Source organism: Cucurbita maxima, unplaced genomic scaffold, assembly GCF_002738345.1.
Source record: "Cucurbita maxima cultivar Rimu unplaced genomic scaffold, Cmax_1.0 Cma_Scf00023, whole genome shotgun sequence".
Taxonomy (NCBI): Eukaryota; Viridiplantae; Streptophyta; class Magnoliopsida; order Cucurbitales; family Cucurbitaceae; genus Cucurbita; species Cucurbita maxima.
The window spans coordinates 76541-102705 of record NW_019272039.1 but is presented as its reverse complement, the minus strand read 5'-3'; the positions used below and the strand labels follow the sequence as shown (position 1 = coordinate 102705).

At 36.4% G+C, this 26165-nt stretch overlaps 5 protein-coding genes across 13 annotated transcripts; 3 read left to right on the top strand and 2 right to left on the bottom strand.

The window, feature by feature from the left end:
* The first annotated feature begins 189 nt into the window (after positions 1-189).
* Positions 190-3556, top strand: LOC111497050 (phosphatidate cytidylyltransferase, mitochondrial). 2 transcript variants are annotated; one of them, XM_023147667.1, is made up of 11 exons: positions 190-348; positions 969-1095; positions 1211-1267; positions 1366-1428; positions 1512-1580; positions 1750-1842; positions 2123-2227; positions 2297-2374; positions 2622-2750; positions 2900-3005; positions 3082-3556. In XM_023147667.1, coding segments are annotated over exons 1-11 (1020 nt in total). In that variant the 5' UTR covers positions 190-346; the 3' UTR covers positions 3273-3556. The 2 variants fall into 2 exon arrangements, with proteins under 2 accessions (XP_023003435.1, XP_023003436.1); XM_023147668.1 differs by lacking the exon at positions 190-348 and adding an exon at positions 367-728.
* Positions 3557-3682: 126 nt separating this feature from the next.
* LOC111497049 (pentatricopeptide repeat-containing protein At4g20090) lies at positions 3683-7776 on the bottom strand. Of its 2 annotated transcripts, none has more exons than XM_023147665.1 (4): positions 5550-7776; positions 4923-5119; positions 4690-4776; positions 3683-4029 (listed from the first exon to the last, which is right to left on the bottom strand). In XM_023147665.1, exon 1 carries the CDS (start codon positions 7546-7548, stop codon positions 5551-5553), a length of 1998 nt encoding a protein of 665 aa, XP_023003433.1. In that variant the 5' UTR covers positions 7549-7776; the 3' UTR covers positions 3683-4029; positions 4690-4776; positions 4923-5119; position 5550. The 2 variants fall into 2 exon arrangements, with proteins under 2 accessions (XP_023003433.1, XP_023003434.1); XM_023147666.1 differs by having other exon boundaries at positions 4923-5109.
* A 248-nt stretch (positions 7777-8024) lies between these two features.
* LOC111497052 lies at positions 8025-12729 on the top strand. Of its 5 annotated transcripts, none has more exons than XM_023147673.1 (8): positions 8026-8169; positions 8257-8387; positions 8718-8783; positions 9066-9580; positions 9785-9928; positions 10818-11058; positions 11171-11671; positions 12087-12729. In XM_023147673.1, the coding sequence occupies exons 4-8, from the start codon at positions 9086-9088 to the stop codon at positions 12506-12508; spliced, it is 1803 nt and encodes a 600-aa protein (XP_023003441.1). In that variant the 5' UTR covers positions 8026-8169; positions 8257-8387; positions 8718-8783; positions 9066-9085; the 3' UTR covers positions 12509-12729. The 5 variants fall into 5 exon arrangements, with proteins under 5 accessions (XP_023003442.1, XP_023003441.1, XP_023003439.1 ...); XM_023147671.1 differs by having other exon boundaries at positions 8257-8458; XM_023147674.1 differs by lacking the exon at positions 8718-8783 and having other exon boundaries at positions 8025-8169.
* A 2028-nt stretch (positions 12730-14757) lies between these two features.
* On the bottom strand, positions 14758-17607 carry LOC111497114 (cytochrome c6, chloroplastic). Its single transcript, XM_023147778.1, has 6 exons — positions 17442-17607; positions 17248-17362; positions 16323-16426; positions 16107-16138; positions 15165-15228; positions 14758-15094 (listed from the first exon to the last, which is right to left on the bottom strand). The coding sequence occupies exons 1-6, from the start codon at positions 17499-17501 to the stop codon at positions 14969-14971; spliced, it is 501 nt and encodes a 166-aa protein (XP_023003546.1). The 5' UTR covers positions 17502-17607; the 3' UTR covers positions 14758-14968.
* On the top strand, positions 17516-25744 carry LOC111497113 (exopolyphosphatase PRUNE1-like). 3 transcript variants are annotated; one of them, XM_023147776.1, is made up of 14 exons: positions 17516-17605; positions 17719-18040; positions 18448-19081; positions 19682-19866; positions 20599-20679; positions 20773-20817; positions 20921-20965; positions 21783-21869; positions 22758-22884; positions 23002-23079; positions 23887-24012; positions 24492-24556; positions 25171-25282; positions 25498-25744. In XM_023147776.1, the coding sequence occupies exons 2-14, from the start codon at positions 18005-18007 to the stop codon at positions 25590-25592; spliced, it is 1716 nt and encodes a 571-aa protein (XP_023003544.1). In that variant the 5' UTR covers positions 17516-17605; positions 17719-18004; the 3' UTR covers positions 25593-25744. The 3 variants fall into 3 exon arrangements, with proteins under 3 accessions (XP_023003544.1, XP_023003542.1, XP_023003543.1); XM_023147774.1 differs by having other exon boundaries at positions 17517-17605; positions 17779-18040; XM_023147775.1 differs by having other exon boundaries at positions 17518-17605; positions 17775-18040.
* Positions 25745-26165: the final 421 nt, after the last annotated feature.

Sequence of the window (26165 nt, the reverse complement as noted above, 5' to 3'; positions counted from 1 at the left end):
TGGAATGGGTGCTGTATCTATATCAAACATTAAGAACAGAGATCATTAAAAAAAAAGTTAGATTTCCAAATTTGAATGATTAGGAAGAAGTTAGAGATATTGACGATTTCCAAATTATTCTCTCTCTTAATTTCTTGTATTACAATCATGGTCTGGTCTTTGTAAAGAAAAAACAAAAAAGAAAAAAGAAAAAAGGATTACTATAAAAAGAAAATAAAGTCGTAGGCGGTGAGCCTTTTCAAAATAATACGAACTGTTCTGCGAAAACGGCCACTACTCATTCCCCGCCATCAGCACCTCGCGTCGGATAGACCGCCACCTAGTATTTCCGCCGCCCATTCACATTATGTGCGCTACTCTCACTCTTAACCATTTTATTCTTGCTTCATGTTTGTTTTCTTTCCCTCTATTTATGAACACATTGAACTAGCGAAATGAGGGTGGATTCTTGTATTTTACCATCCACCCTCTTTTTTTCTTTTTCTTTTCTTTTCTTTGATTGAAAAAGTACTTGCTGTCAAATTCTTTTAGTCACGCCAATCTCTTCGATTAAGAGGGAGGCCCTCTCCAAAATTTCTGGGCATGCCTTCCAACTGTTTGATGAAATTCCCCTTTAACTGCTACATTGCTTCTGCCTATAAGCATAGATTCAGTCAGGCCTAATTTACGCCTAGTAGCTTTTTTCTTCTGCCTGCTCCTTTACTGTTGATTTTGAAGTGGAATTTCGGGTGAGATGAGCATATTTCTCTCAAATATGTTATCTTTTATATAATTATCCGTGCCCAAGTGAACGTCTGTGTATATTTCTTTCAATGGATTTTGTCTAGCCATTATTTAAAGTAATATGATGAGTTATAGTAGGATTTTATTTTTCGTGGCTGAAGTAAATTTTGATGTCTATGTTTAAGATATTCTCGGCCAAATTTGATCCTTGCCCGTGTAATGACTTCGTTTACAAACATGTATAGGCTGGAAGATAGTGAAATCATGAAGAATGTGGAAGACACCGGGCTTATGGATTTTCTCAAAGTTCTTCCTCCAGTGGAGTTCTGCTGCATGTATGGTTCGACTCTGCATCCAAACAATCACGACAAGGTTTTATTTGAGTTTCTTTTTCGTCCTTTTCTTTATTCATATATTATTTCGTACTTGTAACTGATTTTTTTCGTTTTCTTTTTTTTTGGTTTGGATTAAAACTTCGGATCATTAGTCAAAAATGGTTGACCTTATTCTTGGCGTTTCTGACCCTCAAAAATGGCACGAGAAGGTGAGTCTTGAAGAGTGATTTCCATTCTAGTGTGCATCATAAGATGATTCGGTGCCACCTTATATCTATTATCCTTTTCTATTCATTCTGCAACGTAGAACATTCAATTAAACAAAGATCACTATGCCTCATGGATGGTGTACTTTGGAGGGGGGAAACTGGTAATGCTGTTCGCCACTCTCTTTTTCTGAACTATCTTTCTATCACTGCCCCTGATGGCTTTTTCTCTAATTGGTTTGATTAGGTTACTGAAGTTGCAGATGAAATTGGAGTTGGAGTACATTTTAATCCGTATGTTACGTGGAATAAGAAGGTATTGGAACAAAATAAAATTATAGTTTGATTTCCATCCTCAAAAAGCATATGGTGTTTGCATATATACATACATGCATACATATTTGTGCTTGTGGATGTATATCTGTTTTTAGATGCAATATGATTTTGGGTACTTGCAAAACCTCACTTCTCGAGCATTTGTACAGATGCTTAAGTATGGGGTTGTGCGGATGCATGATTTGATACAGGACATACTATATTGGAAGACATTCTACCTCAGTGGCCGTTTGCAGAAGCCGGTTTGTGTATCCTAGGAACTTGCATTTTGAAATATGAATTGTATATATATGAAAAAAGTTACTAATTATTTCATTGGAAGATCCTCATCGTGCAGTTAAATTCTTACCTATTATATTATGTGGTTTAACCAGTTTGATGGTGGGTTATTCTGTCAAAATTGAATTGTACATATATGTAAAATGTTGCTCTCTCACTCTTTATGTATGGCTCTAATTTGAGCAGCAAAACATTGTTGGATTTTCCCCCCTCCTCACTGAGGAATTTAATTTTGTTGTTCAGGTTAATATACTAGTGGACTCACTGGATGTTCAACAGCTGAACTCTGTGAATCTGAGGTCTGCAGTATCTGCAGCTCTCCTTCTTCTGCCACCCGAGTTTACTGAGGTTGATTTCATTTTTCTAAGACTGCATCTTTGTAATTGCTAAATTTACACTCAAGTTCAATTTTTGTAGGTTGACTTGTATGCCAAAATATGCAGCCTTTCGTACATGGGTGATTTGCGTATGCTTTTTGCAGAGGACAGGGATAAGGTAAAACTCTTTAGTGAGCTTGCTTCGTTGCCTGTAAAGTATAATCCTTGAAAGAATCGGCTTGGTTTATGCTTGCCTTATAATTTCTTATTATTTTGCAATTGTGCTGAAATATCATGTTTGCTTTACATATAGCGCGAGCAATTTTCTACTTATTTATGGACCTGATTTAATTTTTAATTGTCAAGTTCACATTTTTTTTCATTTCACTATTTATTACCACTAGTCTACTTATCATCTTCCGTAGGTCATCAGTATAGTTCGAGGGCAATTCCAGCTGTTCCAGTCAATGTACCAACCCAGTCTTGAACAGTACAAAGCAAAGGAGTTGTTGCAATTCTCATCGCCTGGAAGTCACCAGGCAAATATATATCAGGTTTTTCAAAAAAAGATATTAGGAATCCAATAAGATTGTATATCGCTTTGTTATTTGTGAGCGTATATGGCTGTGCAAATGCAAGCTAACACTGAAAATTCAGATGGTTTATGTTTTACCAAACATAAATATTTTACCTTGTAATACAGGATTGTGGATTAGCAGCAACGGAGTTTTTGGTTTCATCTTTGCCAACGACGGTCCGGAACACAATGGGGATAAAACTTGGCGAGAAGAGAAGTCTGAGTGGATCTGGTACAATTCCATTTGACCATTGTACTGTTACTGAGAACTCACATTGCATGATCCTAAAATATGTGTCTTGAAAAAGGGGGAGTCACAAACCAAGTGTTAATCCGGTCGAGAAAAGAGGCAGTAGATTGCATGCAGGGGGCTTTGAGGCGAAAGGTGATGGTTTCAAGCGCAAGACAGGCGGTGTCCGGTCTATTGGCTGTAGGTGGTGTCAAGGCTGCCAAGTATCTTGCAAGTAAAATGTGCAAGGCTTGGAGATCCTGGAGATGAAAGTGAAGCCATTTCGGTACCGTTCTCATTGCCTGTTTCTTTTTTACTTTCAGTTTTCAGTTTCTTACGCTTTAAGAATAATAATTAAGAATGTATTCTATAATCGTTTCTTTTATTAGTTTTATTTAAAGAGGCACTAAAGATTTCTTTCATTGTTGTTATTATGTTTTATAATAAAAAAAAAATACATATGGCAACCATTTATGATTCTCTGAATGTGGACTCTAACGATGTTAATGTATGGGTATCACATCAATAAAAGGTGGGTTTCTGCCCCAGGACCATATCTCGAGTCTTTATACATCCATAGCTCATTAGCAAGTAATTGATACAATAGCCTAGCTGTGATTCTCTTGAGAAAAAATTATACATAAAAAGTAAAGAAAGCAAAAAAAAAAAAAAAAAAAAAAAAAAAAAAAAAAAAAAAAAAAAAAAAAAAAAAAAAAAAAAAAAAAAAAAAAACAGGTAACCTTGATATTTGAAGGCACAGGAGCCGAAGTGCCTAACCTGCTATGAGAAAAATGATGTAAATGAAAACGCTACCGATTAAGAATTAAGTTGATGATGCTGTTGGTAAGGCCCAAACTAAGATGGGGAGAATGAGATTGCATGATGATGCTGGTTCTTTGCCATCATTAAACATGTTGCTTCAAACAGGACAGGATGGGATCGTTTATGGAAGCTGGTTTGCCTCTCGCTCTGCTACATTTTGCCCGCCTCTTTCTTCCCGTCCGTATACCCTTTACAAATCAACACCCTACAGAAAACAAATTAGTAGATAAAGAAGACAAAAATGTTCTTGAAGGGTTCTTAATTATTTAGAAGACTAATAACGGGAGGTCAGGTTCTTGAAGGGTTTGAGACATAGAAGACAATAATGTCACAGCATCTAATCAGGCAAAGCAGATACCTCCACCTAGAGAGTGTCCCTGATGATTTTCTTTTCTACTGCTTGATAGGGAACGATAAAATCAGATTACTAACAGAACTACAAAGCGAACACTTGGGAAATTCGCAACCAGTGTAAGGGAGATTATACAACGGCACTCCAAATAACTACAATAGAGGCTACGGAAATAACCATTTCTAGGAAACTGACATTTGTTACTACTACTAATAATGAGATCTGCAATTAAGATACATTAAAAATTTCCAGTTAGTTACTGCTTAATTGCTTTTTCCTGAATACAGTGGAAGGATTTCCTACCTAAAATAATAGTCCAAACGCTCATTAAAGCCTTAAACTTGCCTAGCCTTGCTAATACAGTTAGAGAGCTTTTGACTTTTTTCAGTAAGAATATGATAAAGTTCATCTGAAACAGTGTAAATAGGCAAAACAGTTAGGAGACCCGCACAAGAAGCGAAGCTTTAAAATCATGCAAATAATTAAACAAGACTGTGAGTTTCTCACACTCACCTCAGAACTCAGAGCAGTATTCTTCTGGGACATCATGCTCCATATACTGGACATCTCAAAGGATAGTAGCAAAATACAGTCCCTAAACTGAAATAGAATGCCTATCCTTATTCAAAATAAAATCAGATTTAAACAGACTAACACAAGTACGTAAGAACTGTGACTAAAAGTTCAATGCACCAACTTCAGAGTGAAAAAGGTTATGCATGTATGTAATGACCCTTGCCACCGACCTAAATCACAAATGGACCTCGACCCATTTTCCTTTTCTTTTCTCTTCCGCGTGCATGAGCAACCTTTGAGTTTGGAGTTGAATCATCGAGACGCTATACGGACTTTTGTAGCATCCTCCCTCCTTGTTTCGATGCAGCATCTCATCGCTATGCTCTCGGATTCTCTTCCTTCTGCAGCCAATTTTGGCTTCACAATCCTAACACACATAACATCAAAATTCTTGAAATTTCTGCAACTTCACAGTTACAAAAAAAATGTAAACTCGATGACTCATTTTGTCACAATATAATGTAATTAAACTCAAGTGAGCATAGTTACATTATATGGAACTCACTCATGCTTTCCAATGTATATCATCAACGAATAACTGCAGAGGCACCTTGTTGTTGTATTTTTTTTTTTTTTTTTTTAGGGTAAAGAAACAATCTATAACCAAGTGACGAGATAAACAAAAACGAGGAGGAAACGATAAGGAACTCTAACCCTTTATAAAGTCCAGGAGAATTCAAAAAACAAAACGATAACGGATAAAGAAATTATTGGTACATCCAATAAGTTTTTAGCGAAATGCTCACTAGAGACCTCAAATTTGTATGCACATAAGCATAAGAGAGAGAGAATCGTACGTCATTGTCCATATAAGCTTTTGCAAAACTCATCTAAGGTGTCTTGAATCTTCTTTGGCTTGCATGTTTTTTGAATGACTCTGAACCAAGTTGATGCATCCGGTGGCAGACATCTTACCAGCATGTCCTCTACAATCCTCAAAGCAGCTAATTTTCTCTCTCGCTTGAGTAACCTTACAACGAGCTCATCTAAAAACAGCCTTCCATCTTGACATGGATCATTCCTCTCTCTCAAAGTTTCCAAAAAAATATTGCATGTAGTTGAGTCAGGATCACAGCCTCTATCGAGCATACTATTTAGAAGATCAACGGCACGGATGAGATTACCCTCCTTGCAAAGGACCTTGAAAAGTATATTATAGGTGATCACATCAGGTTGGGACTTAGGCTCCTGACATTGCATCTCATAGAAAAGCTTCAAACCCTGGTCTACAGAGCCGGCATCACAAAGGCCCTTAATCATTGAACTATAAGCCACAACATCAGGTTTAATTCCTTCACTGAGCATGTGCTTCCACACTGTCAAGGCCTCCCTTACTCTTCCATCCTCACACAAGCCATGAAGTAAAACACTGCAACAAACTTCATTGTGCCTAGCATCCTGGCTCATCATCTCTTTCCACACAAGAATTGCTTTCTGGCTGTCGCCTTTCTTAAAGAAACCCTTCATTAAGGAGCTGTAAGCAAAAGCATTTGGTAAACAACCTTTACTTACCATCTCGTACAAAATTTCTTCGGCTTCATCTGGCTTTCCTTCTCGACACAAACCATCTATAAGGGCACCATAAACAACAACGTTGGGTTTGCAACCCTTCTCCATCATTTCTTTCCACACCCTCACAGCATCTTCAGACTTTCCCTCCTTAAACAGACCACTGATGAGAGACGAGTAAATATATTGATTTGCTTTATGTCCTCTTTCTTCCATAGACACCAAAATGTGAGCTCCATCCTCAGCTCTTCCTTGTTTAACAAGGCCATTAATGATTGTTCCGTACGTGACTTCATTAGGAACACATTTACTCGACACCATTTTATCCAAAAGACTAAGAGCTTTGTCCAACTTGCCCTTTAAGCACAAACCATGGATAAGGGTATTATAAGTCACTTCGTTCGGAACACAACCTTTGAGAAACATATTATCCACAAGCTTTGCCGCACGACTCAAGTCACCATTCTTGCATAGTGCATCAATCAACACATTAAATGTCACTGGATTGGGAAGGCAGCCTTCTGTTTGCAACTCATCCAACAAAAACACTGCCTCATCGATCCTCCTTTCCTTACATAACCCATTCATTAATGTACTATAAGTGAAGACGTCGGGATTGCAGTTCTTAAGGGGCATTTCTCTGAAAGTCTCAACAGCTCTATCTATCTCTCCTAACTTGCACAGTACCTTAATAATCAAATTATAAGTGAGTACGTTTGGCTGAAAGCTCATCTTATTGGCACCAAAAACGCGTAAATAAAACTTCAATGCATCTGAAAAGTCCCCCTCTTGAATAATTACGTTAAGAACTGAATTGAATGACTTCACAGTCTGCTTACAATGAAACTCGTTCACCATTCTATCAAAAAACTTCACAGCTTCTCCAGGTAAATGAGCTTTCCCGCAAGCCTTGAATATTAGGATAAAACTCCTTTCCACAAGAACCCGCCCTTCGCGTTTCATTCTATCCAAAACATGCTCTATCAAACGAAATTCCCCAGAACTTGCATAGTTTTCAATGAGACTATAAAATGTGGCATCGCCCAATTTATAAGAACCCAATTGGGGGCCGGATTTGAATATTTTACCTGATACTGAGAGCTCATCATCCTCATCCTTTTCGGGTTCGCTTCGGGGAGTTGGGTTGGGAGAAAGAGCGAAAGATGAAAAATAGAAGAAAGGCAAAAAAGTTGGGAAATAGCGTGAAACTAAATGGAAATGAAGCCCAGGCGCCTTCTGATGAGCGATTCTCAGGAGGTTTAATTGGTGTTTTGAACATTTTGGCATGGGGTCGAACGGTTTTCTTCACGGCGCAGAATCAGTGTGTATGCAGCTAGAAATAGCGTAGAATCAACGCTTATGAGCAGAGAGAGAGAGAAGCGTACGTTGTGGTTGGATCTCCGATACTGAAAGCCATGGGCATCCGCCTTCGCTCTCCGGAAATCGGACTCGATGCATGCCCACTTGAATATCAAACGGACTCGAAGGCCGCTCGGAATGGAATACAATCATAGGTTGAATCGGTATATTTAATTTCAGTTTATGTCCTTTAATTAAAATTTTTAGAAGTTTATTTTTATTAAGAGTAACGATAATTTATATACAAGAAAAAAAGACCCTCCAACCTAATATTATTTATAAAAAGACTAATATATATTTAATTTTTTATAAAAATATATACATATATATGGGCTATGGGTTGAGCAGATACAGATACACAGATAGAGATAGAGATGAGCCCAATTCCTCCTCCACCAAACTTGAATTATGAATCCAAGAAATTATTTCCTCTCTCCATCCTCCACTCCATTCAAGCCTCAGCCTTCCTCCCATCATCATACATTTCTCCAATATAAGAATCTTAATATTATTCATCCACGACCCACATACATGGAAAAGCAAAAAAGGGTTAATTTTTTACTCCCCAACTCTCCATCTCCTTCGTATTATAAAACTAAACTCACACTTTCACTTCATATTTTTTCTTTGTTTCAGAAATCAGAATGGTATCCCCACGGTTGTGTATTTTCTTCAACTTCTACTTCCGGGAAGAAGTGAAGTGACCCTTTTCTCTTGATGAACCGATTCTGCTCTGCGTACTAATCTCCAAAGGAATGATATCTGCGGTAGGGCATCAAAACCATTAACTCTCTTCACTATTCCCACTCGTCTATCACAGCTCCCCCCTTGCTGATCGGTGAGTTTATTTTTGTTTCTTTTCCCATTTCCCCGCCTGTATTTTACCCAACACTTTAATTGACGCCATGCTTTCCCATCTGGATACTCATCCTTTAAACTGTTGCGCTCATCTTGCATCTCTCTTTTTTTTTTTTTTTCTGAAATGGTACTGCGTTCGCCTTCAGCATGCCCTTTCTTTCTCCCCCATTTTGCTCACTTACATTGTCCACTGCCATTCTTCTCTCCAAGTTTCACTCTTCATTTTTGTTATCTTCCAGGTCAATTCTATGTATACTTGAATGCCCTCAAGTAATGAAAGCTTGAAGATGCAGTAGGTTTGTGAGGCAAGTCCCACAGCTGAAATGTTTCTGCAATATGCCACTTGCTTATAACAACTGTATTCCTCATCTTTCGCAGCCGGCTTTATTAGAAGCATGAATTGTGAAAGTTGGAAAGTTTGGGCATGTCGTATTATCTTCTTCCTGCCATAAATTATGTTTTGTAGTTCTCAAATGTCATTCTGTAATGGTTTGCATTTTTTCCCTGACCGCATTTAGTTGAATTGAGAGGTTAAATTTGATAGAATGAATTTCAATTTCTAAGAGGCCTTAAATTCTTTGTCATAGTGAATGAAGAGCTGAAAGATATGGACAGGGCAAGACTGGATTTAAGTTTTCATCATTCAGTATCCACACAATCAGAGGAATCTGCCTTGGACTTGGAAAGGAACTATTGCAGTGATCTCAATCTGCCTTCATCAAGTCCATCACCTACTCAATGCTTTGCTCCGGGTACTCAGCTGTCTGAAACCAACGCTGCTTACTTTTCATGGCCCACTTCCAGCCGTTTGAATGATGCTGCTGAAGATAGAGCAAACTATTTTGGAAACCTTCAGAAAGGAGTGCTTCCTGAAATTCTGGGCCGGCTGCCCACCGGGCAGCGAGCTACTACTTTGCTTGAGCTAATGACCATTAGGGCATTTCATAGCAAGATATTGCGACGGTTTAGCCTTGGAACTGCTATAGGATTTCGAATCCAGAAGGGTATGTTGACAGATATCCCTGCTATTCTTGTCTTTGTTGCACGCAAAGTTCACAGGCAGTGGCTCAATGATGTTCAATGTCTACCTGCTGCACTTGAGGTTGGAACTCATCCTATTGAATTTTTATTTTTACCTCTGTTGGAGGTTTCCTTTTTGGTGCTGAGAAATCATAGAACGATGGTTAACATCCATACTTTATATGAGACCCATAAAATTAATTGGGGTTGAAGATATTTTCTAATATTTGGTTGCTTCTTTCACTTTTCATCTTTTAATTTCCCCAAAATTTATGATTGGGGTTAGGGACCTGGAGGTATATGGTGTGATGTTGATGTTGTGGAGTTCTCCTATTATGGTGCTCCGGCAGCTACACCTAAAGAAGAAATATATACAGAGCTTGTTGATGGTCTGAGGGGAAGTGATCCAACAATTGGTTCTGGTTCCCAGGTAACTTTTCCTTTTTTCAGAAAAGTGAAACTCTGTCAATGTTAGCCAAGTCTTTATTAAAATGGGAAAACACATTGGACTTGTTAGAATTGCTCATTATGTACCAAAAAAATCTGTAAAAGGTAAGGAAAGGCGATGAAATTATTTTGTTAATCATTCTACGACATTTAACCATACCTTATTTATGTTGAATCATGGGCACCATTAATGTAGGTGGTTAACCATTTGTCTCCTTTTTCATCTCTACGTGTCCTAAAACTCTCTACTTAGATTTACATGCTTTTAGTTGCAACTTTTGAGATCACATAAGTAAATAATTGTGTGTTTTCAATCATATGTCTGATGCTTTGTGATTTTAATGTAAATATTCCTACCTTTCTTTTTGAGAGGAAAACTTACATGGAGGATATGCTAGGCTATGCAAAAAAGAATTTGAAACTCGGGTCTAACTAGAATATTGATGAGAAGATATATAAGAATGGTTGCAGATTGGTCATGATACAGACCACAGAAGTTTTGAGAAACTAATATTCTCGTCGAATCTCAGAAGGAACCATGAAAGTAGTAATACTCCAAACGTTATCATCATTCACGTGTGTACTTCAAGACCTTCATTCTGTTCTAATTAAATCTACCAAAATTGCCTGGAGCAAGTTTCAGGTTGTAGTGTTAAAGTATGCTGTGCTCTACTCCCCAAAACATAGGACTTATAGATAAATCATAGTGGTAGGTGAACTGGAGTAGGCCTGTAATATTTTAAAAGACGTATCTTTTTCTTAACAATAGTTATATTGATTACGTTTTACATGAATTTGTCATTTGCAGCTATGTTAAGTGCTTTTCTTATTTATATTTCTTATCTCGTGGTATCCGACTTCTTTCTTTGTAGGTTGCTAGCCAAGAAACTTACGGGACATTGGGTGCAATTGTCAAAAGCCGAACAGGAACCCGGCAAGTTGGTTTCCTTACAAACCGGCATGTTGCAGTTGATTTAGACTACCCTAGTCAGAAAATGTTTCATCCTTTGCCTCCCAGCCTTGGACCTGGTGTATATCTGGGTGCTGTGGAGAGAGCAACATCATTTATCACAGATGATGTCTGGTATGGCATCTTTGCTGGAACAAATCCAGGTAATAAAAGCAGTATATTCTGAGAAACATCTTGATCCAAAACTGTATTATTGGTATGTATCTTATATGATGAATTGTGTGCATGCCCATCACAATTTGGTGCCTTCTGCAGAAACATTTGTGCGAGCTGATGGAGCGTTCATTCCCTTTGCTGAAGATTTCAACATGAATAATGTCATTACATTTGTAAAAGGCGTTGGTGAGGTTGGTGATGTCAACAAAATAGACCTACAATCCCCAATCAACAGTCTTATTGGACGAAAGGTGATCAAGGTTGGAAGAAGTTCTGGGTTGACCAGAGGGACTATAATGGCGTATGCCCTTGAGTATAATGATGTAAAAGGGATTTGTTTCTTCACCGACTTTCTTGTTGTTGGAGACGACCAACAGACGTTTGACCTTGAAGGAGACAGTGGAAGCCTTATTCTCTTAACTGGTCAGGATGAGGAAAAGCCACGTCCAGTTGGGATTATCTGGGGAGGAACAGCTAATCGAGGTCGACTGAAACTAAAAGTTGGTCAGCCTCCAGAGAATTGGACCAGTGGAGTTGATCTTGGACGCCTTCTTGATCTCCTTGAGCTTGATCTTATTACTACACATGATGGTTTACAAGGTTTGGTTATCTCAACCAATCAGTATAGCCATTTTAGATCTGAGGTTACTCTTTGTTCTACCACATTGTGTAACAACCTACCAAGTTGCATGTGTTGAGTGTGATAGTGCTAATAAAGTTTTGGTACATTTTCCTGATTGCTCTGTCTTTGTCATAAGTTTCTCTAATATGTTGCCAATATATGTTCATATTTGCACATTATTAGAATAATCGTGTAGGTACCTAAAGGGGTTGTTCATTCATAAGTGAGGTATCAAAGTTTGAACTGTGTCATGGTCCAGGAACCTTCGCATGCACCCATGCAATAATTAGAGTAAATGAAGTTTTGTGATGACTTTTTGGCTCTCGGAAATGTTTTATGTTATTCATGTCTTTCTGACTTCATTTTTTTCACCTCATTTTATGACTAATTAAGCTGCAGTGCAAGAACAAAGGAACAATTCAGTTGGAGGGATTGATTCTACTGCTTCCGAGTCCTGTCTCGATCGGATCCCATTGAAATATAAACTTAAAGAGAACTTGGAGCCACTTGGTTTAAGTGTCCAACAAATTTCCCCTGAAGGTGAATCCTCTCAGGGGCTGATCTCACCTTGTAAGCATGCTGCACTTCACACAGAAAATGGGTTTGAGATGGGTACGAGCATCGAGCTCCAATTTTTACAAAGATTAACCAGCAGCTTTCCGCTGCATCAGAAGAAGGAAGGAAGCCAAGAGTTGAAAAATGTGTCCGCCCTGAGGAATGGCTATGATAGTGAGGTATCAGTGATGCTGCAGTTGGGAGAACCAGAAGCAAAGAAAAGGAAGCACTTGGATTCTCTTTCAATTATCAAACAGTGAGAAATATGATAAAAGATTCAATTTGGTATTGAAAACTGAAATAATGTTATATCTCCATACTGAGTTGGGATCGTTGTGCCGCCAAATTTAGCTGTCAAAAAAGGTGGGAGATCTGCCATTCTTTTAAACATGTCCTGTGAAGTGAGAGCTTTCAGGTTAGTTTTCAGTTCATACAACATATTATGAAAAGAGGGGCTAATTTTTCCTTTTACCTGGACCAATAGGCTGCTGAAGTCCTTGTACCATAGCTACTCTCGTGGAAAAAAATAAGTTTAAATATATATATATAAACTTATCAGAAGCCAAAAATGAAAAAAGGTTACGGTATATTTGGAACCCAATAAAAGAGTCCCTTTTCGATGTTCTTTCTCTTCTGAATTGTTGTCTTGATGCCCATCATTTAGAACTGTGTTGGTTTTTCCATTGAAGGTGCGATGTTTTTAGTGTTGATTTCAAATACACGTTCCCATGTCTTAGAAACATAAAGTGGTTACAGCTAAAGCATGACAAGATTTGCACCCAAATAAAGAGTAATGCGACCATATTAACCCATGAAACATGATCATGTTAGTAGGACTTGGTAGCTCGTCGTACAACGTTGAACCAATATTTTTTCAATATTTTTTGATAATTTGATGTGAAGGTGCTGTGTTATAAGAATCTGGGGTGAGAAGAAAATATGAAACTAGTGAGTGAAGATGGATCTGAAGGCGATGAAACAAATGATGAAACACCTGCCATAATTATTCACTCTAAAAAAAGATTAGAAATGAAATGGCATTTGGGATTAGATTATTATGCAGCCCTGGCCCCCAACTGCTACGCGTTCATACCAACCTTGTTCAAATGAGAGAATAGTCAACTCTTTCATCTTCATTACGTAACAAAAGCATGTGAGCAGGCAGTAGAATTCAAAAGCCTATGTGTTCATGTTCTTCTTTCTTTCTTTTTTTTTTTTTTAATTTAAAAAAAAAAGGTTGGTGTCTGTTGTCTGTTATGTGTTGTCTATTGTCTACTGTCATTTCATGGAATTGTCAAATACATCGTTTTTTGAACCAAAAGACGACACAGAATTATTAAGACAGACAAACCAAACCAACTCAATCTCAAAGGCCAAACCACACCGACGCGATCGACAACAGATTCCAAACACGCACCAACCTGATCTGCCTTTTCACATTTTCCAATTAAAAAATGCACTCTTGTAGCCGGCTGGCTAGGCCTTTTGTCATGGAACACTTCATCTTTTTTTTTTTGAAAAAAAAACCCCATCAGTTCTTATTGTTCTTCTTCATTACTTGGTTGCGTGTGAATAAACACTAATCAACACCATAGAATTTCCAGCAATCTATTCGATCAAGTTAAACAATATGATTATAATGGGATTGGACAGTACGCTTATGGGTCAGCGAAAAATAGCTGTAAACAACAGCAGAAAAGCTGCATTATATAAACTACTCCCCAACCACTGTGCCAACTCAAAGGATAGGATAGACGACTCAGTACACACACAGAGTCACGAGAGCTCATATGGCCTGCCTTGTTCTTTTTCCTTTTTCTTATAATCTTTGAAGCAGCTCTCAAGCTTTGTTGTAAATTGTTTAGCCCTCTCTCTCTGTGTCTGTGCTGGTCTTGTAACATGTGTTGGTTTGAGAGGTTGAAGCTGCCAGCATGATCTGGGGACGGGTAAATTTATGATCAAAAAGTTGGTTCCTTCCATCAGATCATCTTGCAGCTTCAATCACTCAATCTCCAACAACACTGTTGCCTACTGCATGCAGCTTCAATAGCTTCAATGGATCTTGCTTTCGCACCCCACCCAGAACAGAGCACATCCATTTCAGATAAGTCGATCTTTTTCATAATGTTCTTCAAGTTTGCTTTTGTTGTTTTTTTTCTTCTCTTTTAATTTTCTAGTAAAAACACTTTCAATTGGACGCACCAAATAAGCAGATAATGAACTTATGATAGACCCATCTCATGTTAAATTCATGTAACGATTCTCATCATTTGCTTTATCTTCAAGCCACTTCTCTAGAAATCAATCGATCAATCAAATTTAATCTTAAATCTTTCTCTCAAATCTTCGAAAGAGAATATTGAATAAGAACAATTAACAAATGCATCAGTATACTCTTCATTGTTCCATTGGCAGATACATTCATGTATTTCAAAACTTGAAATTGAAGCATTTTAGTTCGTTTGTTTTATGATCATTTCATGTGCGATAGCAAAGTGTGGATATCAAGTTTCAGAAACAGACGGCATGCTTACAGTGTTTAAACATTGCTATTTGTCACAAGAGTAATCGCAGCAATCCATTCTAGTTCTCCAGATGACATGATCCATGCCTAAGGCCATGGATTCAGATAAGGATTTGGGAGAATTATATACAATGTTAATATAAATTATAAATTGGTAACCAATGCATAATATTCTGGCGCAAAAATCAATCGGCATCTATGGGTTTGGCCACCCCCGATCTGCCTGTATCTTTACAAACTTCGCCAAAACCCTAATCTCCTCCTCCTGCAAACGGGGACCAAATGTGCACTGACCCCTTGGCTTGCAGTTTTCACCGAAACCCTGAAACCCATCACCAGAACTAATAGAACCATATTGGTTACAGTCATAATATTAACAAATAATCACTTACAGGCATTCTTCCTTTCCCGTAATATGTAATTTGGTAAATCTCCTCTTCAGAATCAGCTCCGTTTCTGTACAAAGAACAATGAAACAGAGCAAAGGGTTATAGAACTAATAGCTCAAGCCTATGGATTCAAGACAACAACCATTCACTATGATTTGGTTCAATCACCTCATAAACACAATTGGTAAAGCGATTTCTGCATTGCTGGATATGGAGAAATTTCAAGAATTATATTATATACAGACTCTTTGTAAAATAGTTTATTTTTATTTTTATTTTTATTTATTGTTATAGGGTAGTTGTCAAGTAGACTACATATTGTTGGCTCGTTTATGATGTCCTCTGTTGCAATGAGTTTTGTATATTTCCCTTAAAAAATTTACTGATAGGAACGCACCAATTCAATCTTCAGATTTCCTTCAGGGTTGGTTGGATGTCACCACCCTGTACCCTTCCCCAATATATTTTAGAGGCAGAAGTTGATTTTTTTTTTTTTTTTGNGGGGGGGGGGTGTTAAATTGTATACTATATTTAAGAGAAATGGAAAATAAAAATTGTAGTCAAGCGAGTTTCCCTTGTACAATTGAAGACAGGTGAAAAAAAAATCAGTTCTTGGCATATTTGTCTGATTTTTCCCATTTTGAGCAAAGAGTCTAAGACCATGTAGATCTTTTGGACCCTACCAAAAAGTCCATAAAACAAAAGAGCTATTGCCCGTAATCGTGAATCTACCATCTTCCTCATCTATAACCAATCTAAACTACAGTCACTTGTACAAAAAAAAATAAATGATTATTTTAAATAGAACACATAATTAGAAGAGAAGAGAAAGTAGATCCGCGTCCTAATACCTCATGATACTAGTACGCAATGTTGCATGCACATTGGGCCGAAATCATATACTATTATTAAACTTCATTTTTTCTCAAGGTTCTAGAAGATTACCTTTCAAGATCACTTGAAAAGAGCGTCGCACCCTACGAGAGAAGAAGACAAAAGGTCGGTTGCAGAAACAGCAGAAATGTAGCACACAAAGGACAGCAAAAGAAAAAAAATTGAAACCACATAACCGTTAATAAAAATTCAAAATCCAACATATTAAAGCAGATCTCAGATGCTTATCGATGTTTAAACAGTAGTGTTATAGATAGGAACACTAACGGGTTGAATTATGTTTCCCCCACCATCATGGCAGCCAATGCAAGCGTGACTAAACAATGCACCTCCTCTTTCTATTTCTGCCGATTGAGCAAGCGCATAACATCCTTTTTTCACATTACATGGATGCAGCCAAGTCAGAAAAAAGTATAAACAATTGCACATCAAAAAGATCCTTGATATGCGTTAAGAGAAAGAAGCATATTGAGGGTCTATTGGATGCCGTTTCAAATTCGGGTTTCTCGGCTTCCAAATTTCAAACGAAAAGCTTTGCTTGAAAAAGAAAAGGAAAGAAAGATATTGACGTGACAGGGGTAAGAAATAAAAGATCGATTGTGTAAACATTTTTGTTTAGGGAAACCTATGTGTAATGTCGACATCGATTCTTGAAAAAGGAAAAAAGAAACCACGAAATGCACATTTTTTTTAAAGATAATAATAACAAACAAGAAACAAAAAGGGCAGCAGAAACCGCAAAGGAAACAAGTTGCTCATAATTTAGCATATTTTTATGGAAGTTTGTAATACTTGTATTTGTTTCCTAATTTACATAGTAATGTGGACTGACTTTAGCTTAATGAGGGTATGAATAACTTTTGACATGGAATGAAGGAAGACGGTAACACTACGAAACAGAATGTGGGGACAGAAGCAGATATTTCTCTCACACACTTCCAAATATTAATTGAATACACAAGTCGACTTTCGTTAAATGGTAACAATCTGTTTGATGTGATAATCCATGAAAAATGCTTTCTCAAAAAAAAGGAAAAAAAAAAAACACAAATTCATAAATTAACCCCAAATGTGAGATTAGTGACGATTTAGCAACTTCCAGACAGTCACCCTGCACCTGATTCTGGGAAAATTTGATCATGCTGCTATCATGCGTTTATATCGTGTAGCACATTGAAAGGAAAAGTGTCACCTGGGGTTTTGTTGAGAGGATATAACGCTATAAGCACAGCAATCAGAGGGGGCGCCAAGGCCTTGAGAAACTTAACTTGTCTACGCATTCGACAAACAGTAGTTCGTCGCTGTACCTGGCAGGCTTAAAACTTTAAAACCTTCGATATTCAGCGATAGATGCATACAAAGAAAAGCTAGAGAAGAGAGATCAACCTTTAGTGTAAAGCAATGGGGACTAAGACTAAAATCTGAAATTACGGAGAGAAGACGCATCTCTTTCGTCTCTTACGCGAGAGCTATCGCCGTTGCTCCTCCGCTTTGGCGGGTTTTGGATGTAGCGCCTCGCCTTTACCGGAACAGAAAATAGGCTGTCCAAAGTATTTTTTTTCTATCTAGATTTTATTTTTATTTTTTTTTCTTCATTTTTTTAATTTTAAGGTATTATTAAAACTGTGAAAGAGTATATTTTAAAATTATTATATTATAGTAGGATAAAGAAAAAGGTCTTGCGAATAGTCTCGAGTTTAATTAGTTTTAGCGCGCAAGGCAGGACTTAGAGCTTCGGCGTCAGTACCTAAGACAGTCTAGGCACGGCACGGCACGGCACAGCGCAGCACAGAACTAAACAAGAAGCTGATAATAAAATTAGATACTTCCAATGGCGGGTTTCACAATATTCGTCATTGGGTTCTTCTTCCTCTTTGCCGACTCTTCACATTGTTATCTCTGCAATTATTTGGGCCATTGCTTTCTCTTCCATTCTCCTTACGTTCACAATGGCCACTCCCAAACCGAATCCACCTCGTCTTCAGGTCACATATTCCTTCTCCCTTCTCTCTTCTTTGATTTCATCTTAACTTTTACGTACTCTGATTCTACTATAATCTTTTATCTTCCATTAATTCATTTCATATGGACGTGAGGTTCTTTTGTAATGCCAAGTAGCCCATATAGTTTGCTACTGCTCATTTGCAATACTTGTGATGGACTGCGACATTTTGACCGTATGACTCAAACTATCTTCACGATGGAGATGATGATGCTGATAACTATCTTGATGTTTGTTTATCGTACTATGCATCAGCTCCTCCCCAGTTTTATGAAACTCAAACTACAGTTGAAAACTAGTGCTACAATTTCAATATTATTAAACTCTACCGGCACCATCTCTTCAATGTAAAACAAAGGTTATATGAAATGAGATTTCGTTTATTTGCAGGAGCCATTTATCGGTAGCAAAGATGATCCACATTTTGATTCTCCGTTAGAGGACCATGGCTTTACTTCCAGCATCGGCTCCCCAGAAAGTATCATCAGTCAGAACGCTTTTCAGTCTCCATCAGATTACAGTGACGTCAATATTAGAAATATAAATCCAGTTTCAAAACCTATCAACATTGACACCGAACACCAAATGGATGATTCAGGCTTGGATATTATTTTTGAACCCTTTGAGAGATCATCATCTGGAAGGTGGTTAAAGGGTGGCAGAAACTTACCATTTGCTTTCCCAACTATTTTGTCAAATTTGAACCCTGATTCGGAAGATCTTAATAATAGAACAAATAAATGTGAGCCTGTGACCTTTCAAGAATATCAAACTCCGGACAACCCAGCAAGGACCTCGATTGAAAAGTCTTTCAGTGTGAAGAAAAGAAAAGATGATTTCTCTGGCATCTCACTTCCTCAGTCAGCAGCTTCATTTTACAATGGGTGGTCACCACTAATGGAAGTTTTTGAATCATGTGAAAGCATTGAAAAGCTTAATTTCTATCTGAAATCCAAAAGGGATGATGTCAATGCAGGAATCCCTGGAAGATTTCTGCATGTAGTGATAGGAAAAGATGTTTCAGGTAATACTTTTGGCTGAATCTTATTTTATTATTCTTTGTATTTCTCTTAGCGTAGATGATCTATTTTAGGACATCATATGTGCTATTTTTCTTTCAAGTATTAATTCATCTGAAGTTTAGCATGCATTTTGTTTCTATGATAATGTTGCTATACCTTTCACACTGTATTATGGAGGGTTTGAAACTTTTAACTAGAGGTTATTCAATGGTGCTCTAGGATTTAACTTGATTATGATGCCTTTTATGGCTTCAAATTGTTTGGTTGTTTAATGTGTTGAAACTAAAAACATTACTGTGCACCCTCACAAGCTAGTGGATGATTCATAAGAAAATGGTTCAGGAACATAAACCTACTCTTTAGATATATGTATTACTTCAGGATAAATTAAAAGGAAACTAGAGTTCTGTTTGAAGAATTTTACTCCCAACTAATGTCATGACTAGACCGGAGATAGAAAATTACATACTTTTCACCTCTCTCTCTCACTCTCTCTCCTTTTTTCTTTTTAGCTATTTACTTTTTTTTTTTTAAGTAAAAAAACTCAAATAGAGTTCTAGTTGAACCTCATATAGATCTAAGTTTTTTCTGGCTTCATACAGATGTTGGGTTAGTTGCTTCTACCATCACGTATGCTTTCTACTTGAATGAGACACACAAATATGATGAGTATTGCACTGTACCTGTTATCAACATGAAGAGAGCGGATCTAAACTCTCATCCTGAACTTAAATGGCTGCTTGGCTCCTGTCAGATTAATACGTTGTCTTTGATTTTTATAGATGAGGTCAAACTTTCTAAAAATTACCCTCTTATTTTCATTTATCTTTAATGTTATTTATTTATTATACTCTACACTGAAGGATATCGTTCGTTGTCTCATATAAGATGATACTTCGAGAAAGGTCCAAGTTGTAGTTCGTGCCTCTTAACTAAAACATGTATTTTCATTTTGTTCCTTAGTTTTTAAAATTTTAATGTATCATTAAATTTTAAAATTATTTCAAACTTACCGTTAAATACTTGATAAACACGAAATGAGATCCTTGTATGTATCTAAATTTTTTCTTTTAAATTTTCATTCTAGTCATTAAACATATATCTATATAATGAAGTTACTATAAAAGATGATTTTAGAGTTAAAAGGTAGTTTGTTAAATGCCTTTTAATCCAAAAGGTCATCTACTCTTGAGAACGAGACGTTTATTCAAAAGACTTCATCTCATTCAGAGGTAATGTGTAAGATAAACTTCCATAAATTTTGGGTTGGAAATAATTTTTTCTTTGGAATACACTATTGGTAATACCAGTTTCCGTAAATTACTATTTTATATGTTTTTTTCTTTAATATTGAGAACTCCTGTTTCGTTTAATCTTTACAACATAGTGTAAACTTATGCTGTATGTAAGCATGACAGAGGTGTCTAGTGGTCAAACAATATGAGTACGGATACGTTTCTCTGAGCTTCGGTTGGGTAGTATACCTCTTTTTAATGTTGAATACTAAATATTTTCCCAGATTGACCTATCATATTATGAGTTATTTGGAAGTCTTAAAGTAGTTCTACTAAACAGCTCCAGACTTCCTGCTAAACAAGAGGTAAGCTCAAGTTGCAACGGTCAACATTTTTCTGGAAACAGCTGGTCTACCAGTACTTGTGAAATGTCAAATTTTTTTCTTCTCTTACTGCAGCATGCATTAAAAGAGGCGGTTGTTGAAATCTTTAACTGCAATAAGGTGCATTGAACCATTTCTTTCGGTTTGAATTAAAGGAATTTAGCTACTTCCAAACATCTTCTGATGAGAGACTGACCATTCATGTTTTCCTTTTGTTTTTCAGGATGAATCTGAATATCCTTGGGTTGAGAATATTACAATGCAACAGGTTTGACATCTGTATAGTTTTATGCAGTTTTATCTATTTCATATTTTTACCTGAAGTTATGAAGTCCATCAGATGGAAGATCTGTTTGGACATGTTATGTTGTGTCATGTCAAACACAAACACACTTTCTTAGTCAAGAAATAATTGAAATTAATGATATATGATAACTAATTGAAATCAAGAAAGAAAGTATGTTTAAGTTCCTTTTGAATTGATTATGGTTATACCATACATTTTCTTAGACGATAAATGATTTCATTGAAAACAGAAATACAAAAATAGGGGAGAAGCCGCTCGACCCATATTAAAGAAGTTGAATAAAAAGACCTTCCAGTTTGCACCTGGAGAAGATAAGATGCTAAGCACTTGGAAGAATTGTGTTGTAACTATTAAACATAGAAAATAGTATTGATATCATATATAAATGTCAACAAAATATTAGGTAATTTTTACGCAAATGAAATTACAAAGTTCAGTGTTATTACCCTAAAATTATTGCTTCAAACTTGATTAACATAATCATCTTTAATGGTCCCAATCAATAAAGACATTTATTCAAAAGCAAGGGAAAAAGTTTACTACAGTACCAACTTCCAACTGTATGAATTCTATGAGGTGTTCCATTTTCATATACCAGAACTTGTCAGTTTCAAGATATCAGACAGTTGTAATTTGACAAATTTTTTTTCTCAAGAAAAAAATTAGTGTTCAAATCTCTTTCGTTTGTTTGATTCCTTTGGTGCAAACTGGCCTAGGACATAGTCTTCTGAAATTATGATTTTTGGTAATTCTTGGCTGAGACTACTTTGTGAAACAGGACTGCTCATGCTGTACTCTCATTGCCGACAAGTTTGCTCAATTTTCACCTGAGATTTTGGCTGGGAAGGGATTCAGTAGACTTTTGGTATTTATTACTTGTGATAACTACTTTTGACTCCATCATGCATATTTACTTTGAAGTTACGGATGAAGGAGATTTGGAAATGCTGTTTTCTAGAAGGCCCATCAAGATTTGATACAAAGATTTGGGCCCCTAGCTAGTTCAGCATGCATTTTACACTTACCTTAACCTCAACTTTTAAAATTCATCTTCTATTGGCGTTATCCTAGAATCTCTGTTCTTGTGGAAGTTCATTCATTTAGGCACTTATTTTGTTTTCCTATATGAAACAGGAATTGGAGAGTGGAAATCGTGCTCTCCTATCCCTTTTCACATTTTTGCTAAAGTATTTAAGGAATGAAAATTATTCCCAAGGTGTAGGCCCAACGCCAAAATTTCTAACCATTCTTCTTGATTCATTCCTCTTGTGAAGGAAAACAATGTCTTTTTGTTTACCATTTTAGCAAATTCCAGAATTTTCTTAAGTTATTATTTTTTTTTTTTTTTGTGGGTCCTACATGAATTGAATTTGACATTCATTCAAAGTATTAGTAAATAATAACATTGGCAATCCTCTCCGTTCTGATAATTTTATTTTATTAAATACAACATTTGACATTTCACTCCCATTCTGATAAGTTTACCATCACTCTTTATACCATTCCCATTTAGTAGATGGAGTCTTAGTTCTGCCCCACAAACGTATGCATGATTGTTCAGATTTTTTTTTTTAATTATTTTTATGCAGAATTAAAAAAAATCCTAACAGTTTTCAAAATTATATATAACTTAGCTCCAAATCAAAAAGTATTGCATGCTTAGACATCTTTCTTAAAAGTAGTTTTTGAGATTTAGTCTCTTTCTTGTTTTAAGAAAATCGAACTCTTTTGGTGTGTTTTCTTTTCCTCGCAGCTTGCTGGAATTCTATTAGATTCAGGAAACCTTACAAGCCCGCGTTGTACCTCCAAAGATAAATACATGGCTACATTGTTGATCAGCGGTGCTGGTCGGTTTGGATGCAATGGCTTTTATCAGATATGTATGTCTATGTTGCCATTCTCTGTATCTTTATGGTACAATTTCAAACTATTATTATTTTTTCCGTTCATTTCTTGTTCTTCTAAAATTATCTAGGCATTCTTTTATGCATCTACAGTGAAATACAAGATGTACAATGTGTCCAACCTTGGGGTAATTGATATACTGCTCAAGGATTTCAAGAAGTGGACGAAAGGTGGGGACTTGAAATATGATTTTTGGTTTGTTATTGTCTTGTATATATACTCCTATGTAATTTAATCTCTTCAAAATTTGATGAAAAGTTTATGTTTTGTGTACTTCTGTCTGTCAAATCCTCTTGACAAAAACTAACATCAATTATATTTGATGGCGTTGACTCGCGAGTGAACTATTTTTCTTTTCAGAATATCTTGTTAGGGTCAGTAAATGTATAGACCCTTAGAATCTAGTAGTAGGAACTTCAAATTATATCTTCTACTTCTGGTCCAGAGAAAGGGAAATTTGAATTGTGGAGCTATTGGGCAAACACTCGCATATCCTCATCCTTCTCAATTGCCAAATAGGCAATTAATAATTAAAACGAGTCTTACCTCTGCACCATGCTTTGGGCATTCCACTTTGTGCCAAACCCGATTCTATTTTGATCCCAATTACTTAAGTGGTGAAGAACATGCAATGTCATTATATTCAATGAAAAAACTGGATACCTTTCTTGTTACTAGTATACTTGGAGTGGAGAATAAATAAATTAAAGACTTAGTTAAACCAATAATTTGGCTTTTATATCCAAGACCAGTTTATGCACATCTTTCATATGTCAACTTTCATGGAACACTCTTGTAAGTATGTTACTCAAGTGACTGTTCGTTTTTTTTTTTTTTTTCTTTTTTTAAAGTTAAGTTTCACGTTTGTAGTATTAATAATTTGCTATAAATGTTGATACTTCAATCTGCACAGTGATCTGTCTTGAACTTCAATTCAAGTTTCTGATCCGTAGTTTTTTTTCTGAATTTTAAACCAGGAACTTTGGACGATTCTGGAAAGAGATTTAGGAGGCAAGATCTTGGGATGAGTTCCATTGGAATATCAATTGCTCAATTTCTTTCTCAGGAAGTTAACTCAACTCAAGACATAAAAAACGTTCTGAGTAAGTTTTTGAAATTTGAATAAGATTTCATTATTATATTTCCGTTTTTGTGTTTCCTTTTCTTGTTTGAAGGATAATGATGAAAACATGGTTTATGAAGATTCAGGAAAAATGGAAACCTTGAAGGTTAAGTTCCCTCTTTACTATCGAAACAGGGTAAAACTACCATTTATAACCTAGAATGGACGTGCACACCGCATGAGATGGGCACAGTAAAAAAACCTGCTTAGCTATCTGTGTTCCTCCACTCCATATTTGCTATTGATAATGGTCTGAATCTTGTATAAATGAAGCGTACTGTGTGCATCCATGTGAGTAAATGGGAAGCACAAGGAAACTTTTGGTTGCAATAACTTTCTTTCACATTTAAGTAACATTTTCAGCTCCTTTTGATTTACTGACATCGTTCAGCTTTGACATCTTTTGAGACCTGGATTTACTAACATCGTTCAAACAACTGTTGTTGTGTTGTTTTTCAGGTGTAGAGAAACTCCGGCTGCTTGTGGTTGTTTCTGGATACTATGATGCGCGGAAAAACTTCAAGGTTGAAATAGATAGGCCTCAAGTTTAACTTCCTATTAACTTCAGTATGGCTATCTCTGTTAAAATTCTACTGTTACGTGATTGGCATTACATTATGCTGTGACTTGTGAGATGAGTAACGGCAGAATTTAGATGGAATGGACACTTAGGGGCAGGAAATAAATGATGGCTTGATTACAAAATTGAAATAAAGTATAATCAAAAGGTTTAAGGGTCTTCTTATTATATGCATGTGTTTAGAAGTTAGAACTCGTTATTTCTCTCCATTACATTGACCAGGTATCTCTCTTTTATCACATCTTCTTCTCTGTCTTTTTGTGAGTTATCTTTCAAAGAGTCCATATCCTTTATAGAACTTAATGGTCATGGCTTACTGCAATTAGGCACTCATAACCTCATTTAGTTTGGGCATGCATTGATTATACTCGATAAATCAATTAACTCAAAATTTCCTTTCATCTGAATGGATGCATCTTTCAACCAACATTCAAGGATAACTGTGCTTTGTTCCATGTTTCCTTTTGCGAGAAACTTGCATTAATAACTGATTTTGTGTTGCTTGCCTTCTTCCCCACCCTCACTATTTCTGTCTACCGTGCATCCGGCATAATTTAGAGAGAGATCCTAGCTGTTGCTGATTCTTTGGAGCTTATGCAGAAGCTGACTGTCTTTTTAAATACTGAAACCTCCCAATCACAACTACCCCTGAAAGTTCTTCATCAAACAGGTAAAACTTTCCCTGCAAGGTTCCCCCTTTTTTCCCTGGAAAAGTATTTTTGGGATAACGTCAACAGGTGGCAAGCACATCTACATACTCAATGTGCGAAGTTACTTCTTTTTCCTCCATATAGCATGCAGATTGACTGATAACTTCTAGCATCAATCTTCTCACTAATTTATGACTTATCATTGAAATCATCTTTTTGCATGGCTGGCATGCAGGTCTCACAGATGAAATTAGAGCATTTGAGATAAATAAGATTGCATCAAGGAGGACTATCGAACGCCTACTGGAAGAATTTGGTCAGATATGCTAATAATCTGAATGGCTCAAATGCACAGAACGACATATTTATCGACTTCCTTTTTAACAGAACTACGTATTTATCAACTTTCTTTTTAAGTGTAATTTAATAACATTGTGCCTTCTGCTTATTTTATACAGTTGAGCTAATTTATAGATATTCTAGAATTTTCATACATCTTATTCACAGACATCATAAAGAAACAAAAAGACAAAATCTCAAAAGTGAAAAGGAATAAACTTTATTTAAAAAGATGAGTATCTTTGGAAGGTAACAATGCGTCAAGGATGAAACATAAATTAGAAACTTTTGTTAGTGAGCCAAATATTCGAAACTGAGGGCCCCTCTAATTCTCTGTCAATGGAGGTGGGCGCTAAAATGTTTACCATTATTTACCGCAAACAAATTTGGATTGACCATTTATGAAGGATATTGGTATCACTCAAGTGGAATTAAAACGTTGAACTGATCCATGTAATAAAGATTTATAGGCCAAATTCATAAATAAACACTGCAAGATATGCTTCATCATGTTACGCCCTTCTTCCTCTTTCTTGGACCAATTTATTATCGTTCATTTGAACC